Source organism: Mustela erminea, chromosome 13 (genome assembly GCF_009829155.1).
Source record: "Mustela erminea isolate mMusErm1 chromosome 13, mMusErm1.Pri, whole genome shotgun sequence".
Taxonomy (NCBI): domain Eukaryota; kingdom Metazoa; phylum Chordata; class Mammalia; order Carnivora; family Mustelidae; genus Mustela; species Mustela erminea.
Genome location: NC_045626.1, coordinates 82,916,106 through 82,942,632, shown reverse-complemented (window position 1 = coordinate 82,942,632; position 26,527 = coordinate 82,916,106). Strand labels below are relative to the sequence as shown.

Genomic DNA, 26,527 nt, shown 5'->3' with positions numbered 1-26,527 from the left:
ATCCTATTTTTAATGAGAGAGAAGTTGGCCCTGTATTTGGAATTGGATCTAAAAGACCTGAATCTGTGTTCTTTCTTAATTCAGCCATTGATTGACATGGAACAAGTTGCTGAGGGGGCTTCTTTGAAATAGAAGGGCATTGTGTTCTGGGAGAAGGGAGTTGGCAGTTAATATTAAATGAATGAGCCAATAGCTCCATTTGCCTCTTTTGGTTTGGACTGCTGGCAAACACCCAGAAAAACAAAAGGATCTAATTCCTTTGGAAGATTTCCAGCATGGGCTGGCTTCTTTAGAAAGAATCTATAGCCTTATTGCAGTGAACAAGTAAAAGTGAAATACCTCATGGCAGTTTTAATTTGGGAGTTGATATTTATAACTTTGGGAAGTTAAGTGAACTGATTTTTTTCTTGAAACCAACTTGGGTAGGAGAATGTGTCCAGAGGGAATGTGCTGTGTTCCTGTTCCATTCTGGTGTGTCACTTGCCAATTTGTATTGTAACGTCATTCTCTCTCTGCTCATCCATTGGACTGCAAACTTCCTCAAAAACAAGAGTTGGACCATACTTACCTTCATAGTTCCTTCTAGCATGTGGCACAGTGCCTAGTACATGGTAGAAATTCCATAAATAGTCGTTGAATGGGTGTTTATATTTAGCTAATATTTGTGTCAATTTATTATTACTCTTCTGTTTATGGGAACAGTAGACTATGCCATACTTTCTATAGGACTTTAGACTTCATAAATATTTGTGGGATGAGTGAGTGAATGGCCACATGAAGACTTTGAAACCACAGTAGGGCAGATCAACTTGTTGAGATAGACATCACTTCCGTCTTACAGAGGAGGAGCTGTTAAGTAAATTGTCCAGGGTCTACGCCACAAATACCGATTGTACTGCGGCATTGAGGTTGAGTGCACAATAGAACGGTCCTAGTCCTCCACGTTGCTGAGCAGGAACTTGAGCTCAGGTTTATTCCTTTACCCCAGGCATGGGGTTAATCAAACCGAGGACATTGTGGCAAACAAGACAGACAGGGTTTCTGTCTTTAAGGAGCTTCCCTCTCTAGTTGAGAAAGGGAAGACAGTGAGAGGGAGGGCATCACCAAGAAAGTGATGATCAACATAGTGAGTCAGGATTTTTAAACCTCAAGCTCAGTGCTCTTTTCATTCTGTCCCGCCAGCGGAGAAAATAAAGGGCAGCATTTCTATTCATTTTTTTTTTAATTACATTCACTTTATTTCATTCATTTCATGTAGTCTTCATAAAGCCTTATGAGGTACGATGGATAAGTACAGAAATTTTACAAACCTTACATTAAAATTTGAATGGAGGGGGGCGCCTGGGTGGTTCAGTGAGTTAAGGCCTCTGCCTTCAGCTCAGGTCATGATCCCAGGGTCCTGGGATCGAGCCCCTCATCGGGCTCTCTGCTGTGCAGCGGGAGCCTGCTTCCTCCCCTCTCTCTCTCTGCTTGCTTCTCTGCCTACTTGCGATTTCTCTCTCTCTGTCAAATAAATAAAATCTTTAAAAAAAAAGATTTGAATGGAGAAGCTATTTTTCAAAACTTTTTATTACACAAAATTTCAAATATGTACAAAAGCGGAGAGAAGGGCATAATCCTAAAAATGTGTCTGTCACTGAGCATTAACAATAGTTGATATATGGCCAGTCTTTTAAAATTTTATTTATATATGTATTTATTTATTTAAAATATTTTATTTATTTGTTAGAGCACATGCAGGGGGAGCACCAGGCGGAGGGAGAAACAGGCTTCTCACTGAGCAAGGAGCCCGATGTAGGAATACATCCCAGGACCCTGGGATCATGACCTGAAGCCAAAGGCAGACGCTTAACTGACTGAGCCACCAGGTGGCCAGTCTTTAATTACTCCTCACTGATTCCCTGAGCCTTGGCTTATCTTTTTTTTTTTTTTTAAGATTTTATTTATTCATTTTTAGAGAGAGCGCAAGTGAGAGCTGGGGTAGGGGCCAAGAGAGAGGGAGAGAGAGAATCTCAAGCAGATTGCTCACTAAGTATAGAGCCCTACACAGGGCCTGATCCCACAACCTTGAGGTCATGACCTGAGCCAAAACGAGGAGTTGGATGTTCAGCTGATTGAGCCACCCAGGTGCCTCAGCCTTGGCTAATTTATTTATTTTTTTTAAAGATTTTATGTATTTATTTGACACAGAGACACAGTGAGAGAGGGAACAGAAGCAGGGGGAGTGGGAGAGGGAGAAGCAGGCTTTCCACTGAGCAGGGAGCCCGATGTGGGGCTTGATCCCAGGACCCTGGGATCATGACCTAAGCCAAAGGCAGACACTTAACAACTGAGCCACCCAGGTGCTCCATCCTTGGCTTATCTTGACGCCAATTCCATATGTTTTTTCATCTATAACTATTTCGTTTCAAAAGATTTTAACCAGAATATTTCTCACAACTATTAACAGTAATTCCTTAACATTAATGGATGTCATTCACTGTTCACATTTTCCTGATTGCCATGTGTGCACGTGCGCACATACACACAGTTTGTGTGAATCAAGAACTGCTTTTTCCTGTTTAATTAAGAAAAAAATTTGAGGGGTGCTTGGGTGGCTCAGATGGTTAAGCGTCTGCATTTGGCTCAGGTTATGATCTCTAGGTCCTGGGATCGAGCCCCATGTCGGGCTCCCATCCCAGTGGGGAGTCTGCTTCTCCCTCTCCCTCGGCCTCCCCCCGTGCTTGTGTGCTCTCTCTCCCTCTAAGGAATAAATAAAATCTTAAAAAAATTTTTTAATATAATATATAAAACAGATTTATATAAAGAACCCTCTGTCATTATCAGCTTTGCCAAATATTATTATTTTATTAATAAATACTCTGTTTATGGAATTCTTAAAAATTAATCAAAATACTGTTATACATCTAGAAAAAGTAAAAGCTCACATACCAGTATATCATGCTAGTTGTTTTATAATTTTAAAAAATTTGTTTGTTGGATTATGAGTCAGATAAGCTTCACACATCTTTCTCTCTTAAAAAAAATTTTTTTTTTAAAGATTTTATTTGTTTATTTGACAGAGATCACAAGTAGGCAGAGAGGCAGGGAGAGAGAGAGAGAAGGGGAAGCAAGCTCCCTGTCAAGCAGAGAGCCCAATGTGGGGCTTGATCCCAGGACCCTGGGATCATGACCTGAGCTGAAGGCAGAGGCTTTAACCCCCTGAGCCACCCAGGCACCCCTAAAATTTTTTTTTTTTAAGATTTTATTTATTTATTTGACACACAGAGAGAGATGACAAGTAGGCAGAGAGGTAAGCGGAGAGAGCGAGGGAAGCAGGCTCCCTGCCGGGCCAGAGAGCCCGACGCGGGACTTGGTTCCAGGACCCTGGGATCATGACCTGAGCCGAAGGCAGAGGCTTAACCCACTGAGCCACCCAGGCGCCCCTCACACATTTTTCTTTTTTAAAAGTCTTCTGTTTCTTATATTTTGGCTCCCTTCCATCCTTTCTTCCCCCTTCCTTCTTCTCCCTCTCCCTCGTCTTTGTGTGTTCAGGCTGCTACAGGCGGGCTAGTTTATGAACATTTAATGTATTTCTCATGGTCCTGGAGGTCTGAGGTCAGGGTGGCAGCATGGTCAGGTGAGGGCCCTCTTCTGACTTCTTGTATGCTCACATGGCAGAAAGGATGAGGGAACTCTGTGGGGTCTGTTTCTCCCTCTCTTTTTATATAGAAAGATTGCACGCACGCATGTGAGCAGGGAAGGAGGGCAGAGGGAAAGTAGCAGAGGGGGGAAGAGAGAGAATCCCATACTTAATCCTATAACCCTTAGATCACGACCTGAGCCAAAACCAGGAGACGGACACTCAACTGACGGAGCCGCCCAGGTAACCTTGGGGGCGTCTCTTTTATAAGGATACCCCACCTCTTAATATTGTCACCTTTGGGGGCTAGAATTTCTTTCTTTCTTTTTTTTTTTTTTTTAAGATTATTTATTTATTTATTTGATAGAGATTACAAGTAGACAGAGAGGCAGGCAGAGAGAGAGGAGGAAGCAGGCTCCCCACTGAGCAGAGAGCCTGATGCGGGGCTCGATCCCAGGACCCTGAGATCATGACCTGAGCTGAAGGCAGAGGCTTCAACCCACTGAGCCACCCAGGCGCCCCTGGGGGCTAGAATTTCATTCAACATGAATTCTGGGGGAACACAAACATTCAGACCATAGCACCCTCTTTATTGTTGTTGTTAGAGAGAGCAGGTTTGTTGTCCTGGAAGTTCTTTATGGTCTGGATTTTGCTGAGTTGTGATTACTAAAAATGGTTTAATATTTTTTTCCATTAAAGAGCAACAAACCTAACACGTCTTAGGGTAGATCCTTCAGAGATAGATAGTCTCATTCCTAGGCTTTAAACTCCCTGGTAATAGTCTTCTCTGTGTGGTTGTAAACTAACGGGCTATATAATTAGGTTATGGGTTTCATTTTAGGTTTGGGTTTTAGAAATTTTATTCGTAAGTATATGAAATGTTGCCTTTGATCCTAAAGTCAAACCTAAAAAGTGTATTCAGAGAAATCTACCTGATACCCCGTCCTTTTCTCCCTTTATAGCCATTTTTCAAAAAAGTTGTAGTGTATCATTACATTTTAAAATACAAGCAAATATGTATATATTTCAATATCCCACTCTTTCACAGATAAACAGTAGCGTAACTTTACACGTTTTTTTCCCAGCCTTGCTGTATTCAACATCCTGAAGATCATCCACAGTATTATCTAGAGATAGTCTTCATTCAGTTTTACTGCATAGGACTCCATTATGTGGATGTACCATCGTTCTTTCTGCCTATTGATGGGCATTTGGATAATTTCAGTGTATCACAGAGAGGACACAAGGAGTGGTCTTGTGCATGCATCTTTTCCTATTTTTGCTGACTGTTGTTAATAGTAACATTTATAAATGTTTCACTTTAAAAAACACAATGGTTGTTACTCATCATTAATTTTTATTATGTTATCATACACAATTTTGGTTAGTATATTTGAAGTCTGAAAAATAGCATTTTAATTAAAATTGAAAGATACCAAAACTTCTTGGTAAAGATAAGAAATAGCAAGCTACTATTTGATCTAGATCCATGTTCGTCTTACACATTCTTTTAAAATGGTAACCGAGATGATCATTTGTACACACTACTTTTCCTTTACAGTGACTATGAACTTTCAAAAAAATGACAGCAGTGAGGTGGGTGTCTCTCGTAGTGGTGGGTTTTTGAACACTAAGTTCACTTGGGCAGTGCTTAGGGAAACAAAGTCAAATCATCCCAGAGAGCTTGTGGCAGTAGGGGTGTTTTCATGATCTTGTTGGTCGGATCAAGATGTGAACTCAGAACAACTCCTAGCCTGACTTTTCTGGCCTTGGAAAAAGAATGATTCTCCATGCTAACCTGATGATTTCATGCTGTGATATTTCAAATTCACATCTTCTTTTATACATCATTAACAACAAAGGGTAGATTGAGTTGGCTTTTGGGAGAAATGGAAAAAACAAGATCATGTCTGTTCTCTGTAGAGGTCAGTCTGCTGTGCTAAGTTGTTATTCACTGTATCAGAGTTACTAACGTTAACTCTGATAACAAAGCTAGATCTTTCTGGATCTCTTAGGTACCTCCTGCTCAAATCTAGTTAATTAAAAAAAAAAAAAATGCCCTTTGAGGTTGTGGCCAGGGGAATATGGCTAAGAACAGAACCAAATCATTATAGAAAAAATTACATTTGTGGTACTGGAGACGCACCATAAATCCTTTGAAACTGAAGTTTGATCCCAATAGCAAGGCAGGAAGACATTATTGTTTTGGCGATCATTCTTTAGTTGCTTCCTGGGAGGTGATAAATTTGGGATCAGTTCCTTCTTACCATGTGTTTGATGGTCTTTAAAAGTGAACCGGAGCTCTAAATTGCAATGCCTTTCGTAACTTAACTCTGACAGCTGTGTTTTGTTTGTCTCTATGCCTGACTCTGTTATCCGTAAAACTCTGTGTGTCCTTTCAGGTATGTTACCCAGAAGACACAAATTATTTCCACGTTGGACGCATCTTAAATAGAGTCTCTTGTGAAGTCTTTTTTCTTTTGCTTCTAAAATAAATTCCGGTTGTTGATCTTCTAGGGTTATGTTGTAGGATGAAGACGTTGTGACCCCAAGTCTGATTTTTTCCTAGAGACTGCCCATTTTTGGTCTGTGTAAACATCTTGTGTCTCTGGTATATTTCTCCTTTTAAATGGAAGAAGCGGATAATAGTTCTAGATTTGTTTGTAATGAAGTGAAGTTCTGCTGAAATGAGATACATAAGTGAAAAGTCAGGTTATGATCTTAGAATTCTGTGCCTGCGATGTGCCTTGTCTGAAACCTGAACTCAGCCCTTGTGCGTCTTAGTGATGTGCATACTGCGTGGCTGCATTTAGAGGGTCTTTGCACTCTCTTCCAAGTATTGTAATACTTAAAGTGTAAGGTCATTGGCTTTTACTTGGAGAAAGACGAAAGTCTGTGCAGGGTTCTAACCATAGGAAGGATGTGATCATGCTGGCTACCACATGGGACACCCTCTTTAAGGGGCAGACAGAAGCAGGGAGACCAGCAAAGAGGCAAATCACAGTAATCCAAGCAGGGAAATGGCAGTGGTTTGATTCAGGGTAGCAGCAGCAGAGGTGGCTGGGTTCTCGAGACGTTTTGAAGGTAGAGTCGATGGATTGTGTGGTACAACAGAGTTGGGGCAAGGATTTGATGAAAGTTTTTGACTTGAGCCATTGGTAGGATGGAGTCAGTTTACTGAGATGGAGAGACTGGGAGAATGGGTTTGGGGGCAGGTGGTCAACTTTCATCTTGGACTTCTTAAAGTTTGAACTGCCTGTTAGACATCTGATGGGAGTAGGATTGTTCCTGTGGTGTTATGGGTGGGCCTGTACTAGAATGTTCCTTTCTCACTTCACCTTACTACCACTCCTCAGTGTCCAGCCTCAGGGTCATTTTTTCAGGAAAACCTTCCTGGATCCCTATCCGCACACCTGGATCAGTTCTTATTACATGTGCACCTAGTAGCTGCCCTTTCCTTGATAATCCTTGCTGTCCTTGGGCTTCACGGGCACTCTCTGTGGCTGTTGTTTTCATGCTTATCTCTTATACCGTGAATTCACAGAAGCAGATGACGTTATTAGGTCTGTTGGAATAACAAGAGGTTTTGCTGAAATGAAACCATAAAGGTGAACAGAAAAAGAGAGAGAGTTAATCCTACTATTTAATATTTAAGGTCTCCTGTGTGCGTATTATCCTAAGGAAAGAACCCAAAGCAGCCCGTGGGCTATACAAGGACAGGTAGTCCTGTCTTATTTCCTGCAGCCCCCAGGAGACACTACAGGAAAGCCTGGTGCGTGGTAGACGCAAAGGATGTGTTTGTATTGAGTGTTGAATAGAAGTTGTTTTTGGCGGGGGCGAGGGGAGAGAAAGAGGTATTGGGTTCAGACTGTATATTCAACAGGGAACAGCTTTCTGATGCTTAAAAACTATGGGGGAATGTTCCAGGCTTTGCTTTGAGATGGGCCTCCTTTCTCCCATGCAGTTTTCTTGGGGAGGCCCTGCTTGAGGATTGTGAACACACATTTTAGTCTTCGAGATTACACACTTACATCTACACACTTGCCCAAGAAGATCTGATTCAGGGTGGCAGGAATGAATTTCAGAAAAATTTTAGCTTTGAATCTCCTGTTTCAGACATAAAAAAACAGAAAAACCAAACCCACAACACACACCCATACAAATACCACACAACATCATATCAACTGGGGTTATTTTTTTCCCAGCGCCGTAAAGCTCGTTTTCCTTAGTAATTTGCTTTTTGTTTTTAAAGCCCGTCCTCCTCCTGTTACGCAAGCCTCTCTCTGTCATGGTCTGAAGCTGTTTTCAGTTTGTGGGCATTGCAGTCATTTCCCTGACAGCTACACAGATGTCCTGGATCCTGCCAGCAGCTCTGCCAACCGACGTGTCTCCAGGAGGAGCTAATGCCTGTCTTCAACCCAACAGTCCAGTTTGATTTCCTTAAAGTGATTACATCCTGCTCAGGGGAGCTATAAATTCTACTTGGAGACGCTTCGGTTTTATGGAAACAAGACTTGAACTGCACCCCAACGCTGTGTCTAGAATCATAATTCTGGCTGGCGATCTCCAGCAGAAATCTTCCTTCCCCTTGGTGGCCGAGCCCCACTGCCCCTGAACAGCAGCCCCCCGCCAGGGCTCCAGCCTTGTGCTGAAGAAGGTGCCGGGATGGCAGGCCGAGGCCGGAGCCGGAGCCAGGATTGTCCACGTCGGCCTGCGCTCTCAGTTGCTTAATAGGAGACCTGCTGCCTTCCTGTGGGCAGAGTACTGCCGCGGTTCGAGGCTTTATTCTGCAAGCTAAACGCTCCATTCTGGAGAAATTCTTTTGTTTCCTTTGGACTCTTTCTCTTTCGGCGCCTCTCTCTGTTCTGTTCTTTGCCCCTCCGGTGTCGGGTTTTTCTCTTTGGAGTTGGGTCATTTTGCTGGAGCTGCTTGACATCTTCCCGGAGCACAGGAACTGCAGGTGCTTTCGGGGGCTTCCCCATCTCTGCCTCACGTTTCCCTTTTGCCCTTAAACGACCTTGCTTCTTTCCACTGCAGCCATCGTCCCCTGTCTTCTGCATCGGGGTGCCCAGTGCTGCGGCCTCCATTTCTTCTGAGCTCCTGCCCGTCTCACCTTGGGATGTGACTTCTTCCAACGTACCGAGCGAACACTGGTGACAGACCGCAGTGGCTTTCTTAATGTGTCATAAATAGTCTTTGCTTTAGCCTCTCTTTCCCGGTGCTGTTTTGGAGACCACTGTCCAGCTCTGCATTCCCACGGTGTGCTTTTCTTGGTTTCTGTGGCCTGTGGCAGCATGCACCTGGTTTCTGCCTCCTTCCCCTCCTGTGCCTCTTGCTGTTTGCTGCTTGTTCTCCTGACCGGCTAACTCTGCTGGTTCTCGAACACACGGTCTGGGCCCTCTGTTCATCTTGCTTGAGATTCACTCTCTGCTGGGGGGCACATGCATTCTCAACCTATGCTGGTTACCTCAAAGTTTATCGTGCTTCTGAGCTCTGGTTTTGCCTTTTAAATCATGCCTTCTACATTTCTTGGCTGTCCTGTGTCTTCAAATTTGAGCATTCAAAATAGGAGTCAAGTAGACTTCTATAACCGAATAACCGAAATACAAACCGAATAGCCCCCTTTATTTCACTGTCTCTGGTGCTCGAGCTCTTTACCCTGTGGCTCCGTGGGCCGGAAGGAAGAGCCTCTCATTGTTCCTCTTTGTCTCCTTCTCCCATACGTTGCCACTCACCAAGTGCTGTTGAATCTTCTTTTCCTAACATCTCTCTGCTCTTAGAGGTTGGAAGGAAACTAGCATTTATTGTCTACTTGGTGCTGCATATTGGGCTAGGAAAGGCACCTCACCGTGGGCACATTGACGGAGCAAGGCGCCTGCTCAGGGCTGCTCAGGGAGGCTGTGGCAGAGGGGTCTCGCCTGACACCGGGGGTGCAGGCTCTCATCACCCTGGAAGACACAAGCTGTTCTTTCCCCCGTGTCTGACCTTCATTCACCCTTCATGCGAATCTGCATTCAGCATTTCTCCTGTCCCTCTTTGCTCAGAAACCATTAGCGGGTCCCCCTTTCCTACCCAAGACATAACTTTTGCATTTTGATGAAGAAACTAAAGCCCAAACAAAGTGAGAAACTTGTCCCCATGGGACACATGGTTGACGGTGCACTTCCACATAGACTTGACTCCAAGTCCATGCTTCTTTTCAGTCAGCTTTTGAAGAGTCTTCTGCCTCATTATTAAGGCCCACCATTGTTTTTCTGACTCTCTGCATCTAACCCCATTTGCCACCACTTTCTAACACACAGCTTCTAGACTCATCTGCCATTCTTCTTCACCCCTTTTTTTTTTTTTAAGATTTTACTTATTTATTTGACAGACAGAGATCACAAGTAGACAGAGCAGAAGGCAGAGAGAGAGAGAGAGAGAGAGGAGGAAGCAGGCTCCCTGCTGAGCAGAGAGCCTGATGTGGGGCTTGATCCCAGAACCCTGGGATCATGACCTGAGCTGAAGGCAGAGGCTTTAACCCACTGAGCCACCCAGGCGCCCCCTCCTTCACCCTTTAGTAGCTCTGGTCTCTTGGCCACATTTGCTTGCCCTCTCTAACTTGCTGGGATGTCTTCCTTTCTTCCTTGGACCAGTCTCAATACTTCATCTGCTTCAGGCCTCAGCTCTTTCCAGAAACCTGCTTCACTTAGTTTTCATGGATCTCATTTGCTAAGTTCCACACCACATAATTAATTCCACACTTAATTATGGATTTGTCTTGACTGTTTGGTGCAGTTTCGTGTGTCAGAACCTGTTCTTCTACAGGGACCGTGCCTTTTAATTCATTTTTCTTCTGATTCTCCACCTTCTTGGTGGAAAGGAGGCGGGGCTTACGATAGGCAGCTGGTTGGGGGCCAGATCTTGGGTTAGTTCTGTCTGTCATCTTCATAAGTGCTTGTCCATCATATGGGGCCTTCTCCGGTGACGGGAGTCTACAGCTGCCCCTTCGTTCCCAGCTGGTGCTGTGGACGCGCTGAGGACAGGCTGCCCCAAGTCCACTGCACAGAAGTGGTGACAGGCTGTGCAGCGTGGTGTCAGGAAGTGGGGGCTTTCACCCGCCTGTGGTGCCTGGTGACACTGCAGAGTTTGCAGTAGAGAGGATGGGATGAGAAATTGCAGCGTTCCTCTGCATAGGGGACAGATGCCAAAGGAAAACAGAAGTTCATTCAGACCGGGTAGAAGGCCTGGTTTTGGATCCTGCCCAGGTGGTTACCGCTGTCTTAATAATTATTCACGGCGTCAGAGCCAGGGAGACCATCTGCCCGACAGCCTTTCTCAGCTCCCTCTCTGTCCTTCAGGAGGCCATGGCCAAGAGTGGGGTGTATGTGGGGGGAGAGCTAATAGGAGCTTTTACATTTTTATTTATTATTACTTTGTTTATAAAAACCCTTCCTGTATTATCGAAGTTTTCAAACACTCAGAAGTAGAGGAAATAGTGTGATGGACCTTCTTTTTCCCAACAACCAGCTTTGACACTTACCAACATTTTATTAATCTTCTTTTCTCCATTTCCACCCCTCCCCCACCTCATCCATCATATATACACCCTTGGAGTTTTGTTTTTTAAATTTTTATTTATTTTTAAAGATTTTATTTTATTTATTTGGCAGACAGAGATCACAAGTAGGCAGAGGCAAGCAGAGAGAGAGGGGGAAGCAGACTCCCCGCTGAGCAGAAAGCCTGATGCGGGGCTCCATCCGAGGACCCTGGGATCATGATGTGAGCTGAAGGCAGAGGCTTTAACCCACTGAGCCACCCAGGCGCCCCTCTAGTTTAGTTTCTAAAGCAAAGTAAATTGGGGCGGCTGGGTGGCTCAGTGGGTTAAGCCTCTGCCTTTGGCTCAGGTCTTGATCTCGGGGTCCTGGGATCGAGCCCTGTATTGGGCTCCCTGCTCTGTGGGGAGCCTGCTTCTCCTTCTCCTTCTGCTTCTGTCCCATTGCCCACCCACCCCCCACCCCCGCCCCGGCGCTCATGTCACACTCGTTCTCTTTCTTTCAAAATAAATAAATAAAATCTTTAAAAAAAATAGAAGCCGAGTAATTGTACAGTTTGGTCTGACCTTAATGGTTAGTGGTGTTATTTTTTTGATTTGTCCCCACTGCTCAGAACAGTGCAGGCAGAATGATCATTGGGCTGTCGTCATGGTGCTTGGCAATTTGAGGCTCTGCCATTTTGTTTGCTGTCTGTCTGTCTGTCTCTCCTTGATCCTGCTCCATTTGGATTCATGGCATTCTGGTCAAGAGTCAGGTCCAGTGGTTTCTGTCAGGGCTCTGGAAGTCATGTGGGGGTCTCTTTTGGTCATTACAGTAAGTGGGGACTGCTGCTACTGGCATTTAGGCTGGGAGGGGCCCCAGGGAGTGGGAAGCAGGGGTGTTCATTCATCATAAATGTCAGGGGGATGTTTCTGCACCATGAGCACTTGTCCCATCCACTGTTGGTCCTGCTCTTGGGCACTTCTTCTTTAAAAAATTTTTTAAAAAAATAATTTTTAAAAATTTTATTCATTTATTTGATAGAGATCACAAGTAGGCAGAGAGGCAGGCAGAGAGAGAGGAGGAAGCTGGCTCCCTGCTGAGCAGAGAGCCCGATGGGGGCTCGATCCCAGGACCCTGGGATCATAACCTGAGCCAAAGGCAGAGGCTTTAACCCACTGAGCCACTCAGGTGCCCCAATATTTTATTTTTTAAGTAATCTCTGCATCCAAGGTGAGACTAGAACTCACGACCCTAAGATCAAGAGTCACATGTTCCACCAACTGAGCCAACCAGGCGCGCCAGCTCCCGGGCGCTTCAGAATGTACACTGTGGAGCAGGGGATCGGCTTTCTCTTAATGCCTTTTAAGGCTTAAAATCTGATACAATCCGTTTGGCTCTAGATCTGTTTTGGCTCGTGCAATCAGGAGACTGTAACTAGCCTCTAGCATGTTTTTAAGGGTTCATCGTTCGATCCAAATTCTTTGTTTGTAATACTTGGGCAAATGGGGTATCTTGCAGCCTCTGTCCCAGCTTTACATTGTCCCTTTTTCTGCCTGTCATTACCATTAGCATCCCTGCCACTGCCCAGTGGAGAATGCGGATGGAGACACAGTGACATTTAACTTGACAGGTCGTTTGCAGCTTTCTTGTGCCCCAGGGACTGCTGGTGAAAGAGAGGTTGTGGAAGATAAACCACGGAAGGGTTGTAGCCTGCGGGGGCCGGCTTATAGGATATTCTTCTGCTGCTTCCAGCCATCAGCCTGGTGCACCCCATAGCAGGTGGTAGCTGATTATCTCGGGGGCAGTTAGGGAGCCTCGGTGGGCAGAGTATGGCCAGTCACCCTTCTGAGTTCTTTTTGTTTTCAGCCGCACTCTAGATGGATGGCAGCCTTCCTCTGCAGGAAATGAAATGTGTTCAGACAACTTGGGCCCCAGGCACAGATGAGAATGGACTAATGGGCACCGAGGATAGAGCTGGGGGGAGACACATAGTTAGTCATTATTAATCTGTGACAGCTGCCGGCCGCTGCCGCTTAGCACGGATGGTGCCCGGGGTGCAGGTGCTCTAGGCTTGTCCTTTCTTGAAGACTCTGGGGCCCGTAGGCCTGTCTCAGCCTGTGTGCTGTGCAGACCCCAAATCTGCATGATAGAGGCATCTGGTAACTTGATGCAGGATGAGGGGAGCCACTGGTCGACCTGGGGAGAGGGTCCAGCCAACATGCGTGTTTCTGCACTTTCCATGGTAATCTCCCTTAACTCTTACGCCATCTCTGCGGGGTAGGTAATTAGGACTGTTCCCACGTGACACTTGAGGAAGCTGAGGCACAGATAGCGAAGCAGAAGCTGAGGTTAGAGGCAGGCCTCCGTGAGCTCAGAGAAGAGTGCCTTGTTCTGAGAAGCCGAGACTTGGGCTAAGTGCTCGCTTGAGCGCCTCACTGTCAGGCTCGTTTTGAATCAAGCAGCTAATTATTTCCTAGCCCCCCCCCACCCCCCGCCACCCCGCCACTCTTTATAGCTTTTGTGGATCTTGTTTCTCTTCACTTGTTTGACTTCTAAGTGGCTGAGTCAGTTTGCAGCGTTTGAGCTGCTTTTTGAGCCTCACCTGCCTATCTGAAAATCACGACTGAACCTTTTTTCCTAACGTGGCGACATCGCTCGGGAAGACTGGCTCACAGTTCAGAGGAAATGCCAGCCCGCAGAAGGCAAATGGCTTTAATTACTTAATCTGGGCTCATTTTAAAAATTGGAATGACCGTCTCATCATTGGAGTTCTGTGTCCATTGTATTTTATTCCTGCCCAGGCTCCAGCTAGCTAACTGCCTGTGCTGTGAGCCGTGTGTCAAGGCCAAATGCTGCATTTTCAATCCGAGATTCAAATAGCAATTTAAAATCCCGACTTTCATACCTGTCTGTGAAATTCACTTAAATGGAATGGAAATACAGTGGGCTGCTTGTTATGAAACATTGACTCTCACTCCTGGTAGAAACCTTTACGAGCTGGAATTTATATATACATATACAGCACACATATATTTTCTTCTTTTTAGTTTGCCTTCCATTTTCTTGATTTGCCTGCTTGTGATTTCTTCTCACAAATTAGACTTTTTGGAAACTAATGGTCCCTTAAAGAGGTACATTTGGGGGCGCCTGGGTGGCTCAGTCAGTTAAGCATCTGCCTTTGGCTCAGGCCATGATCTCAGGGTCGTGGGACTGAGTCCCGCATTGGGCTCCCTGCCAGTTGGGGAGTCTGCTTCTCTATCCCCCTCCGTCTCTCTCCTCACTCTTGTGCGCGCTCTCTCTCTCTTTCAAATAAATTCAAGTCTTTAAAGAAAAAAAAAGAGGTGCTTTTTGTAATTTTGAAAATAAAACCTACCCCTTGAACATGTTGCTGCCTGGCTTGTCCACCTTCCTGTCTGCTTCTCCAGAGGATCCTTTTTGCTTCCCCATGTCTCCTCTTCCGCTGGGGCTAGTCCCACTGTGGCTGCCTTGTTTAGTCTCCCCCTGATCATGTTCCCCACCTCCTTCCCCTACAGAAGTGTCCCTCTCGACCCCTTCCAGGAATCTAACATTCTCTTCCTCATTCTCTGGCTGGGAGAAACCTGGGGAGTGGGTGTTTGTGTAGACGCAGGCTGGCTGCCTCGCGCGCTAACGTGGGTTTCTGGCATAGGAGGAGCAAAGCTTGCATGCCCCCGATCCAGCCATACCCAGTACCTCTTCTGTTGGAGCTTGCTCTGAATTAAACAATGGTAAAAGTAGGCAGCAGATCATGAAGTCAAGAGCCTGATCACAACTGTTATTTATATGCTCTACACTGATGCTCATTGGCTTTCATTCTTTGAGTTTTTTTTTTTTTTTTTTTAAAGTAATCTCTACACCCAGTGTGGAGCTTGAACCCACAAACCCTGAGATCAAGAGTCACATGCTCTTCTGACTGAAACAGCCAGGCACCCCGACTTTCATGCCTTTTTAAATTTTTTAAAAATACTTTATTTATTTACTTGAGAGAGAGAGAGAGAAAGAGAGAACACGAGTGGGGCATGGGGAGAGGGAGATGTAGGCTCCTCACCGAGCAGGGAGCCTGACCCTGGACCTGATCCGAGGACCCCGGGACCATGACCTAAGTCAAAAGCAGATGCTTAACCGACCGAGCCACCCAGGCATCACTCCCCCCGCCAACTTTCATTCGTAATAATTGTTACTTTGAAAGGTTTCTCTACTAATAAGAATTAACTCATTGTAAAAAATTTAGGCCAAATAAGTGAAGAAAAGGCCTTTATAATCCCACTACCCTGAGAAAACAATCCTCATTACCTTTTTGATGTATAGTCTTCTGCCATTTCTTAGTTACATAGGCGAATGCAAACATATGGCTTATGTAATAATACTGTTTTGGAAGTCTGACCTTCTTTTCACTTAACACTTACCCTGATCATTTTCTCAAGGCATTAAAAATTTTCCTAGAATGTCTTTTTAAATGGCCGCAGAACATTTGTTTGTATGAATTAATGTCAGTGTTATACAGGCAGCCCTTTCTTACCGGAAATTGTTTTTGGCACTGTTGATGCAGTTTTAAGATGAGCATTCCTGTAGCTGTCGCAACCCCGAACCTTTCCTCGGATAAAATTCTTACAGCAGAACTGCTGAGCCATGCTTTATTTTATTTTTTTAAAGCTTTTGATGTGCAATAATATTTACTTTTTTTTCCCTCCAGACACTACAACAGCAGGAGTGCAAACTTCTCTACAGCCGAAAAGAGGGTCAGAGGCAAGAAAATAAGAACAAAAATAGATATAAAAACATCCTGCCCTGTAAGTATTAATATTCTGTTCAGTAACAGTGACTCTTGGAGTGTTGGCTTCCTCAGTGTCCCTGTAACTTTTCTTGTGTGCCACGTGCCTCCTCAGAAGATCCGAGGCCTTAGCCCCTTTCAGTTGTGAGTGGTTTCCAGAATCGTCAAACGTGGTGGGATGGTTGACGTTCACCGCATTTCTGTGCTGCCCGTCCTGAGTCAGACTGCCACCAGGTGATCCTTGAGTAGGTTGTTTCCTTCTGTTAATTAATTTTATCTGCCTAAGAGTGAGAATCTCAAGGCTTGCCATCTCCCAGGGTCGGGCCACACCAAGACCCTTAGGGGGCCCAGGCTTGTGTCCTTGCCCTTTATTCAGCACGCAGCCTGTGGGGCTTGGGGAAGGCCCACCTCCTCGCTGGGACTCCATTCCCTCTTCTGGAGAATAGGCAGTCTCCCCTCAAGGACTCTTCAACTGCTCTGCTCCCTGACCTCCGGAGCTCGGGTTACAGGAGATACAGGTACATACCTACACCTAGCTTGAAAAGGACCCAGAGGTATCCACAAGGCGTTTAACACCCGAGTGCTGCCCAGTAGAGCTCAAGCCGAACCACAGAGAACAAGGGTCCTGGAAGGATGGAGGTCTTGGTTGAGGACCCCAGAGATGGCACGAAGCAGTTGTCATAGCCCCTCTTTCCTGAGGGCTCACCCTGTGTCAGGCTCTGCATCGGTCTCACTTACTTCTTACCCCAGCATAGAAAGCAGACGTTCTGATTTTCCCAGTTCTGTAGACCATTTAGGCAAGGTTGAAAGCAAGGGAGAACGGGCATTGGAGCCCCCAGAGCCACGGTCTTAGCACCATGCTCTTTCTCGGAGGGGTCTCCGGAGGGGGCTATGCAGGGCGGTCCGCTGGGGGAAAGGAAGGAACACTGAGAACTTCTTTTGATTTATATCCTTTATCTAAAAAGAGAAAGAAAGAAAAATTTAAATCTGACATACAGATTGATGGCAGTGCATGCATAATGTATTTACCAACTTAAAAATAGGGCTTGTTTGTATATATATGTGTGTATTTCAGTGTTCAAAAACTTCACAATGAAAGTTTTATTGGAATGCATGAGCAAATTTGGTGAGCAGTGCAGTAATGTCTCATCAGATCCAAGCCATTTTGTCAGGTATCATAAACCCGTTGTGCTCGCGTGCGTGAGTGTACGTATGTGTGCCTGTGTGTGTGTGTAACATGGTCTTTCTGAGTGTACGTATGTGTGCCTGTGTGTGTGTGTAACATGGTCTTTCTGTGTACATAGGTACACGTATGTGGTACATATATATATTGCATCAATATGGTTATTTGAGTTGTGTGTAGGTGAGGATGGGAGAAAGTGGAGGCATTAATAGTAGTGAGAAGAGGCGATACGAATTTGCAGAGAATCAGTCTGAGTCACAGCATGGTCCTCATGTCCTTGGGGAAGCCTCATCCTGTTTATGTCTAAGTTTTCCTTTCTGCTCAGGAGACCTAATGGAACTCGTTAGTAAGATGCAGGGATGTAGGAAAAGGTGACGGGAACAATAGTATGCAGTATTTGAATAGAGTATCATTGCCTTTTCCTCTCTTAAAAATCCCAGTCAGATGCTTCCTCTTGATTAACATCTTATTTCTTTAGAGATGGGGAGTCTGAGACATGCAGCTGTATTACTAATTCCCATTGTAAAATAATTTTTTAAGAGAGGGAAGGTGGGGAGGGGCACAGGGAGAGGGAGAGAGAGAATCTGAAGCAGGCTCCATACCTAGCGTGGAGCCTGACGCAGGGCTCCATCTCACAACCCAAATCAAGAGTTGGACACTTAACTGAGTCTCCCAGGAGTGCCCCTCCCCCCATGGTAAAATATGTTGCTTAGGTAGAGCACTCAGACTCCTGTATCAATCATGTACTTTTGTACAGAATTTAGTCAGTTGATACTATCAAAATCTTAACCTTCTAGATACCGTATTTCATTCTGCTTCATTAAAAAAAAGATCCCACCATTTGTATTATGGAAAGTTTCAAATATACTCATAAGTAGACAGAACAGTATAAAAAACCATACATACCCACTGCTCTGCTCTCAGTGTTGTTAACTCATACCCAGTCCTGTTTCATTTATACTCTGAGCCACTCTTCCTGTCTCCCCAAATTATGTTGAAGTGAATCTCAGACATTATGTCATTTATCTATACTTTACTCTTCCTTTTGTTTTAAAAAAAATCCACCTTTTTGTTTTGAAATACTTTTAGACTCACAAGAAGTTATAAAAATATACAGAAGGTTCCTATGTACACTTTTTTTAAAACATTTTTTAAAAGATTTTATTTATTTATTTGACAGAGAGAGATCACAAGTAGGCAGAGAGGCAGGCACAGAGAGAGAGAGAGAGAGAGGAGGAAGCAGGCAGAGAGCAGAGAGCCCGACTCGCGACTCGATCTCAGGACCCTGAGATCATGACCCGAGCCGAAGGCAGAGGCTTAACCCACTGAGCCACCCAGGCACCCGGTTCCCATGTACTCTTTATCCAGCTTCTACCAGTGATAATATCCTGTAGATCCATAGTAAATGGTCAAGACCAGGGAGTTCCCATTGCTGCTTTTTTCGTCTTAAAGATAGCATTATGAGGCATCATATGGTGTTCAGATTGTTGTTGTGCTCATTTAGGATTTAATCTTTTATGTGGTTTTATCATGAAGTGAACAGAACTTGGTCTGGGTGGAAGGGTAACTGATTTGAGGTGACGTGTCCTGAGGAAGTATGACTGTGGTCTCTTTTTCTTCCAGTTGATCATACCAGGGTTGTCCTACACGATGGCGATCCCAATGAGCCTGTTTCAGATTACATCAATGCAAATATTATCATGGTAATCTTTGTTTCCCACAGTGTTTTCTGACTGTACATTGCCAGCCATTGTTTGTATTTTATGTTTTCTGTTGCTTGTGACCCTGAAAGCAACATTCAAGTGTTTGATGCATTTTCTTCCTAAAATTTCTAGCCTGAGTTTGAAACCAAATGCAACAATTCAAAGCCCAAAAAGAGTTACATTGCCACGCAAGGCTGCTTGCAAAACACGGTGAATGACTTCTGGCGGATGGTATTTCAAGAGAACTCCCGAGTGATTGTTATGACAACGAAAGAAGTGGAGAGAGGAAAGGTATACTCAAGTTCTTCTGATACAGTATTTTTATTTTTATTTATTTTTATTTTTATTTTTTTAATTTTTTATTTTATTTTATTTTTAAACTAAGAGGTTTTTCTGATATAGTATTTTTAAAGTATTGGCCATGTCAGGTTGAACATGTTAAGAACATGTAAGAATAAACAGATTAAGCTGGGGCGCCTGGGTGGCTTAGTGTGTTGAGCCACTGCCTTCGGCTCGGGTCATGATCTCGAGTCCCGCATCTGGCTCTCTGCTCAGCGGGGAGCCTGCTTCCCTCTCTCTCTCTCTCTCTCTCTGCCTGCCTCTCTGCCTACTTATGATCTCTGCCTGTCAAGTGAAAAAATAAAATCTTTAAAAAAAAAAACAGATTAAGCTGATTCTAACTGACCCTCTGGAGAAAAGAGAGTAGAAGAAATTCGGTTGTGACATGCCTTGGTGTAGTTTTCTTTATGTTCCTTCTGCTTGGGGTTCATTGAGCTTCTGGAATCTGTGGCTTTAGAGTTTTCTCTGCATTTGGAAATGTTTTATTATTTCTGCATACACGGGACAGCAATTACACGTATATTGGGCTGCTCGGCATTGACCTGAGGCCTACTGAGGCTTTGTTCATTTTGTGCGGTTGTTTTTCTCTGCCTTGTTTCATTTGGGATAGTTGCTTTGGCTGTGTGTCTTTAAGTTAATCTTTTCTTCTGCAGTGTCACCTGCTGTTATTACTATTAGTGTGTTTTCCATAGCAGATATTGTTTTTTTCATCTCTAGAAGTTTTATTATTGTTGTTGTTTCCTTTTAATGCCTTCTGTGTGTCCCTTTTTAACTTATACCTTCTGGACATAGGGAGTATATTTGTAATAACCGTTTTAAGGTCCTTATCAGTGATTTCACTGGTCATATAAATTATACTTGTCGTGACGTGTGAGCATTTAAACATTAATTTGAATTATTTAAGCAATATAGTCATATACATATCCAAACACATGATGGTTACGGTTAAAATTGCCTTTGTCACTGTCCCTTGTCCACCCATTTAAAGTCCCTGTCACCAGTGTGATGTGTATCCCTCCATGCTCTCTTCTTGGCATTTACATACATACATGTGTGAGAGGCACTTACAGGTATGTGTGTGCTTACATGTGTATGTGTGCCTGTGGAGGTATATAGCACTGTTTTCTGAAAAACACTGTATGCAAAAGTGTTTTCATATACTAACTTTGTTGTGCATCTTGGGCCCCGCCCAGATGAATGTTCTAACATCTACTATTAGTACATAGTGGCCTGTTGCCTTCTTTTTAGTAATTGCATGATGTTCCGTAGTAAGGATGTACCATACGTTATTTCACCATTATGAATCGGGCACTTAAATGTTTCTGTTTTTGCTGGTAACAAACAGTGCTAAAGTGAATAGTCTTATTCTTATTTCTGTGTGTGTGTATGTGTGTGTGTGTGTGTTTGTGTGTGGCACGTGTTTCTCTAGGTTAGATTTCATAAAAAGGAATGCTAGGTCCCAGGGTAGGCATGTTGTAAGTTCAAAGACACTCCGCCCAACTGCTCCCAGAGTGGTTGTCCCAGCATACCCCCCCCCGCCCCCAACCCAGCTGCTATGTCAAGTACTCCTCTCCCCATACTCTTCATGATACTTCAGGTTTTAAAAATTGTAACAGCCCACACCTACAGAGAAGCAGACAGATCTCACTGAATGACATTTCTCTGTTATCCCAAATTGAGCCCATCCATGTGGGTTTTTAATGTGGAAAAGTTCTGTGTTTTTGTGTTTTAGTCGAAGTTATTTTGTAGCTACACTTTAATTGTTTTACATAAAATTTGCCTGGTATATAGCAGCCATACCTTTAAGTTAAACCTGAGACAGAGGAGTGATTCTGGATTTTAGCGCTCCTGATGTAATTTTCCTATCATTTTGAAGGGCAGCATGATTTTGTAGGATTTTCATTGTTGTGCTAACTAGTCATCATGCTTCTGAAAACCTTTAAGGCCAGATCTGGTCATTGTGAAACAGAGGCTTCCTCCAGCAGCTACCCGCAGTAACATCAGATGTTTAACTCCGGCACCTGCCTGAGTATAGAAAGGAAAACTGAGCCATCTCTCCTGCCTGTTGTCTGGTTCATAGGCGGCTACCTCTCCTTACAGGACTTGGGGGCACAAAGAGAAGGTTCTTGTGTCACTTTAGGGGGATTCGTTGTGTTCCCCTTGAGAAGACCTGCCGGAAGCTCCTAGAACAGGCAGACATTGGGCCAAATCAGCCTGCCCCTCTGCTAGCTTCCACCCCGCAAGTCTGTGCCTGCTTCCTGCTTATGCTGTTCAGTCCCAGGGTGGAGAGCATGATGGATGCATTCTCTCCACAGCCCAGAAGTTCTTTTTTTTTTTAAAGATTCTATTTATTTATTGGACAGAGATCACAAGTAGGCAGAGAGGAAGGCAGAGAGAGAGGGGAAGCAGGTTCCCTGCTGAGCAGAGAGCCCGATGTGGGGCTCCATCCCAGGACCCTGAGATCATGACCTGAGTCGAAGGCAGAGGCTTTAACCCACTGAGCCACCCCGGCGCCCCCAGAAGTCTTGGTCTCAGACTCTAGATTCCCTTTGAGTCCTGGGCTTTGGTTTAAAATGTGTTAGCTGTCACATTTTAGAATTTTTGCCAAAGTCTGTGTCAGAGTTTGGAAAACTAGGAGGAGGGCCGGGTAGTCTGCTGATGTTCAAAGTCTGCTGAAATGTTTTCAGGGTTGTGATTTAATTTTTTGTTCTCTGTTGAGTCTCTTGAACAATGAACAGTCACGGAATTGATTGGCCAGCAATAGCATTGAGTACAGTTAATATTTAAAGTGTTTATTTGGGGCTAATAAAAGTTGTATCAAATCTGTCGAAGAGGTATTTGGATCTACCAAATAGTGCAGGGAGAAAGCTGAATTCAGAATATTAATAAATAATAGACCATATAAGCCATTGCCAGGCAAAAAAGTTGCACTATTAATTCTTCTGTTCAACTTTCCTTCTGCTGTGTTTTTTTTTTTCCTTTCAGTTAATCATTGACTGAGGAGATGCCTGTAGCTGCTCTCTTAATTATAGTTTTAGCACTGAATTTCTCTGTCTTCCTAATAGAAAAAGTAAATTTCTCTTGCCGATATTGGTATCTTGGTGGTTGTGGGAAGTCCACTCCCAGAAAAAAACAAAACACAAAAACATTCTCTGCCCAGGACACGTCACCAGATATATACAGGTTCATTTCTCATTGAGCTAAATATCTTCCTCTTTGGCACCAAGAATGATGTAGTTGGTGCCATATTTTTCAATCTGTCTGCTCTGACGCCAGCAGCTGTTGCAGGCTCGGTGTTCCCAGGCACCCAGGGAAGCGAAGGGGACGTGTATAGTAGGTAGCAAACGGATCTGGATATAGAAGAAGCAGCTGGTTCAAAACCCCATCGGCTGCCTTGCTGTGTTGGAGCTGTTCACACGTGGGTTAGATAAGGCACAGAGTCCTCCTACACGGGTGCGGAAATGAACCAGACAAGTCTGGCTCTTTGGGCAACCCGTCCACCTCCAGAGTGCTTGCTTGCCTTCCCTGCAGAGGGACTGGCAGAGCTCTGGAATTCAGACTTCAGTGATTGCTAGGCAGAACCCTCAGATTGGGTAGTCCCTCATTCTGCATCTTTGGTTCTTTGGAGATAAATGAACAATCCTTGACCATCCTTTGACATGCATCTTAGATCAGACAGTCCTGTAAAGGCTGCTCTGTCTTTCGGCTTCTCCCTGGTTTTCCACGCACCTGCTTTTCTTATTTAAATTTATTTTCCTCTTGGGCGCCTGGGTGGCTCAGTGGGTTAAGCCGCTGCCTTCGGCTCAGGTCATGATCTCAGGGTCCTGGGATCGAGTCCCGCATCGGGCTCTCTGCTCAGCAGGGAGCCTGCTTCCTCCTCTCTCTCTCTGCCTCTCTGCCTACTTGTAATCTCTCTCTGTCGAATAAATAAATAAAATCTAAAAAAAAAAAAAAAAATAAATTTATTTTCCTCTCTTTTGAAAATCCACCAGATGCTGGATAGGCCATTTTCTGAATATTGAACATTAAGCAAGACTCGAATTTTTTTTTTTTTTCTGAGTATTTATTTTCCTCTGGTTTAGGCTTTAATTTCAGAATTCACAGAGATTAACTGTCTTTTGTCTGATCCCTTTCAGAGTAAATGTGTCAAATACTGGCCCGACGAGTATGCTCTGAAAGAATATGGGGTCATGCGTGTTAGGAACGTCAAAGAAAGTGCTGCTCATGACTATACATTAAGAGAACTTAAACTTTCAAAGGTTGGACAAGTAAGTATATTGTCGTATTTTAGAGACTTTAGTAACTGGTTTTGGCGTGCAGTAATCCGAGGTCATGTGGTTACTCATTTTTGCGTGCGTTCACGGCCTCGTTTACTTACTGATTTATCGGGTGCCTTCTAGGTACCAGGGGCCCAGGTGCATACTGATACATTGCAAACAGGATGGGGGCGATCCCTGCCCTCACAGAGCCTAGGGAGATGGAAGGTTAAAAACTCAGCAACCGGTTAAGCTTTCTAGTTGGTCTGAGGCTCTGAAGGCTTCAGGAAGTTATGTTAGAAGCGACTGGGTACCTGAGATGGAGGAGCCAGGGAGGGCCCCTCTGAGGTTGTATCACTTGAGGCCAAGGTTGGGGAGCCAGGCATCCAGAGAGCGCAGAGAAGAGTGTTTCCAGCAGCGGGAACAGCAGTGGCAAAGCGCCTGAGGCCAGTTTCGTGACCACATTCCGTGGCGTCTGATCTTAGCTGCACATAGTTTAAGTTTGTCACTGGGGTGACTAACTTTATAAAGCAGGGTTAGATTTGGATTCATTTTAATTTCGGGGCTAGAGGGGGCTTATTTTTTTGAGGTTGTTTGGGGACCTGGAGATGAGTGAAGTCTTTGAGGAATTGGAATCACTTAGCAGCGAGGATCCACACACACAGATAGCCGTGCTCCCGAGCAGACGGGCTGCAACAGGTCCTTAGTGCCATGAAACCTAGCAAAGGCTGGGTTTCCTTCTGGCTGGGATGTCAGGGAGATCATCTCAGAAGACACTGGGCTTGTCTGGGTCAGGTTTCCACTGGAGAAGATGATGGGGAGAGGGCCTCCAGGTGGAGGTGTCACTGTGAACCCCGGGCCTGATGTGCAGACTGAAGGGAAATGGGATTTATGGGGAATGAAGGCAAGTGGAGAATCAAGAGAATAAGCCGAAGAGAGGGGGGACCAAGTCGGGAAAAGTCTCAACTGTCATGTTCAGAATGTGAACTCCATGTATTAGGAGGCTGGGTGCTGGGCGAGGCTGCTGCCAAGCGAATGCAGATGCAGAGCTGCATGCCAGGAGTGTGTCTGACAGTCCTGGGTCGGGGGGGCCCGGGCCGGGTGAACCGAGTGGCCAGCAGGACTGCTAGGAGGCTCTTGGGTGTTCTGGGTCTGGTGGCCTCCTCTCCAGGTTAGAGCCCAGGGACTCCGACACTTGTTTCCTTATTCCTGCCTTTGGAAATGAATATTATGCAAAATGCCAGAATAAATGGAAGAGGAGTGATGGACGGATGGACGGATGTGCCAAATGCATTGAGGTGCACCTGCAGGGCGTGGGGAAGAATCAAATGCAGGGTGAGGGGACAGTGGCGCTGCGGTGAGGGCAGAAGAGCAGGCAGAGGCTGTGCGGGAAGCCAGGGCTTGTGTGGTCCCGGGGAAAGGTGGTGCGGGGCCGTGGACAGAGAAGGACTGCCTGGAGGAGAGGGAGGAGGCGACGTGAAGGGGTTTGGTTACAGTGTGGGTGGGGGGCGAGGGCGGTGTTAAGGATGACCCTCGGTTCTCTAGCTTGAGCGCTGGGTTGGTGGAGGGGCGGAAGGGTGAACGGGAGGAGGGACAGGTAAAGTGTGAGATGCCTTGGCGACGGCGAAGCAAAGAGGCCAGGGAGGCAGGAATGGAGGATGGCGATGGGGGGAGATGGGTTCCAGAGCATCGCGGATGGATGGCAGCAGGGGGGCAGGAGGAGGAGGTGACTGCAGACGCAGATGGAGGAGCCTACATGCAGTTTCTTCACGTTCTCCATGAGACAAGGCCATCAACTGGCATTCGAAGGGAATCAGAGACGAATTATCTTTGGGAAGTGGGAAAAGTATTCAATAATAATGTGTAGAGACGGTGAGGAATCCATTGAGTTTTCAGGCAGTGCTGAACGCCCAGTTGAGCTGGTGAACATGAATGTTCAGCGACACCAATCCCCTGGTGTGATTTTTCTCCATGGGTATAGAACAGAGAAGGTGTGCTGTTGGTTTTGTCCAGGCCTGGGGCTTTGCCCAGGGGTGTGCTGGATGGAGAGAGGTGGAGAGAGGGTGAAAGGGGGATTGTCACAACAGTACATGGGGGTGGGGGGACCTGGGGGGCTCAGTTGGTTGAGCATCCCACTCTTGATCTCAGCTCAAGCCCTGTGTTAGGGCTCCACGCCCAGCAGGGAGCCTCCTTAAAAAAAAGTAGTATGCAGAACCCAAGCCCGACAAGGGGACAGTGGGGGCAGGAGAAGCGGGTGGAGAGCGGAAGAGGGCTCAGTGGTCTGCGGAGCTCCACGAGGTGGTCGGGGGACCAAAGCGAGCTGGAAGCCTGGGCAGTTGTGGTCCCGGATGGGATGCTGGGACTCCTGATGGTAGCGGGGCTGCGGTTCTGCTGATGGTGGGGTGGGGGAGGTTTACCCTGCTGCAGAGAGAGAGAAGCTGGGAAAACATAGCTGTCAAGCAGAAGTGGAAGAGATTTAGAGGGCACTGGCCAGAGATACCACATAGGTTTGTTCAATTTTAGGCTCCGCCACCCATCTTCTTGTTATCAGGTATTTCTGAGTAGCAGGTGGAGGTTTCTTCAGTTTTAGTGATAAACCATCCATCTTGCTAACAGAGATTTTTGAGCAGCAGGTACAGGAAATGTTGGCATTTGGGTTTGTGTTTTATACCCATGGGTTCAGGCACCATCAGAGGACAGGTGATTTCTCCAGAATTCCTGGTCGCATGTTACCTGCTTTTTATAGAACACATTATATTTTTTTCTACAGCGCTGTGCCATGATCTCGTTACATTTCCTAGCAGGGAGGAGTTGGGCCAGAGATCTTTTGGGACATAAATTTACCAAGGAAGAGGAGCAGGGATACACTGGGCTTCTGGGTTCCTTCCCTGTTGTTCCTGTGTAGCCCCCGAGTTTGAGCTGACTCATATCATCAAGAAATATTTTATCATGACATCAGTAAATTAAATGCACGTAATTCACAAAAAGATCTTAATTGTGGTTCAACTAACTTGAATGTCCTGAAGGTCACTGGTGGTGGACACTGGCTTCATTTTTCTTTCTTTTTTAAATCTACTTTAAAAACATCAGTAGCTAGGATTTCCTTCAGATACAGAGG

General features: G+C 45.3%; 1 protein-coding gene across 2 annotated transcripts in view; it reads left to right on the top strand.

Moving 5' to 3' along the window:
* Positions 1-26,527, top strand: part of PTPN11 (protein tyrosine phosphatase non-receptor type 11) — an 85,358-nt gene that overhangs the window by 38,794 nt on the left and 20,037 nt on the right. For both annotated transcript variants that reach the window (XM_032309571.1, XM_032309572.1), the window contains exons 7-10: positions 15,851-15,947; positions 18,735-18,814; positions 18,947-19,105; positions 23,290-23,421. In XM_032309571.1, coding sequence (XP_032165462.1) covers positions 15,851-15,947; positions 18,735-18,814; positions 18,947-19,105; positions 23,290-23,421 — 468 coding nt within the window. The remainder of the gene's footprint in view (positions 1-15,850; positions 15,948-18,734; positions 18,815-18,946; positions 19,106-23,289; positions 23,422-26,527) is intronic.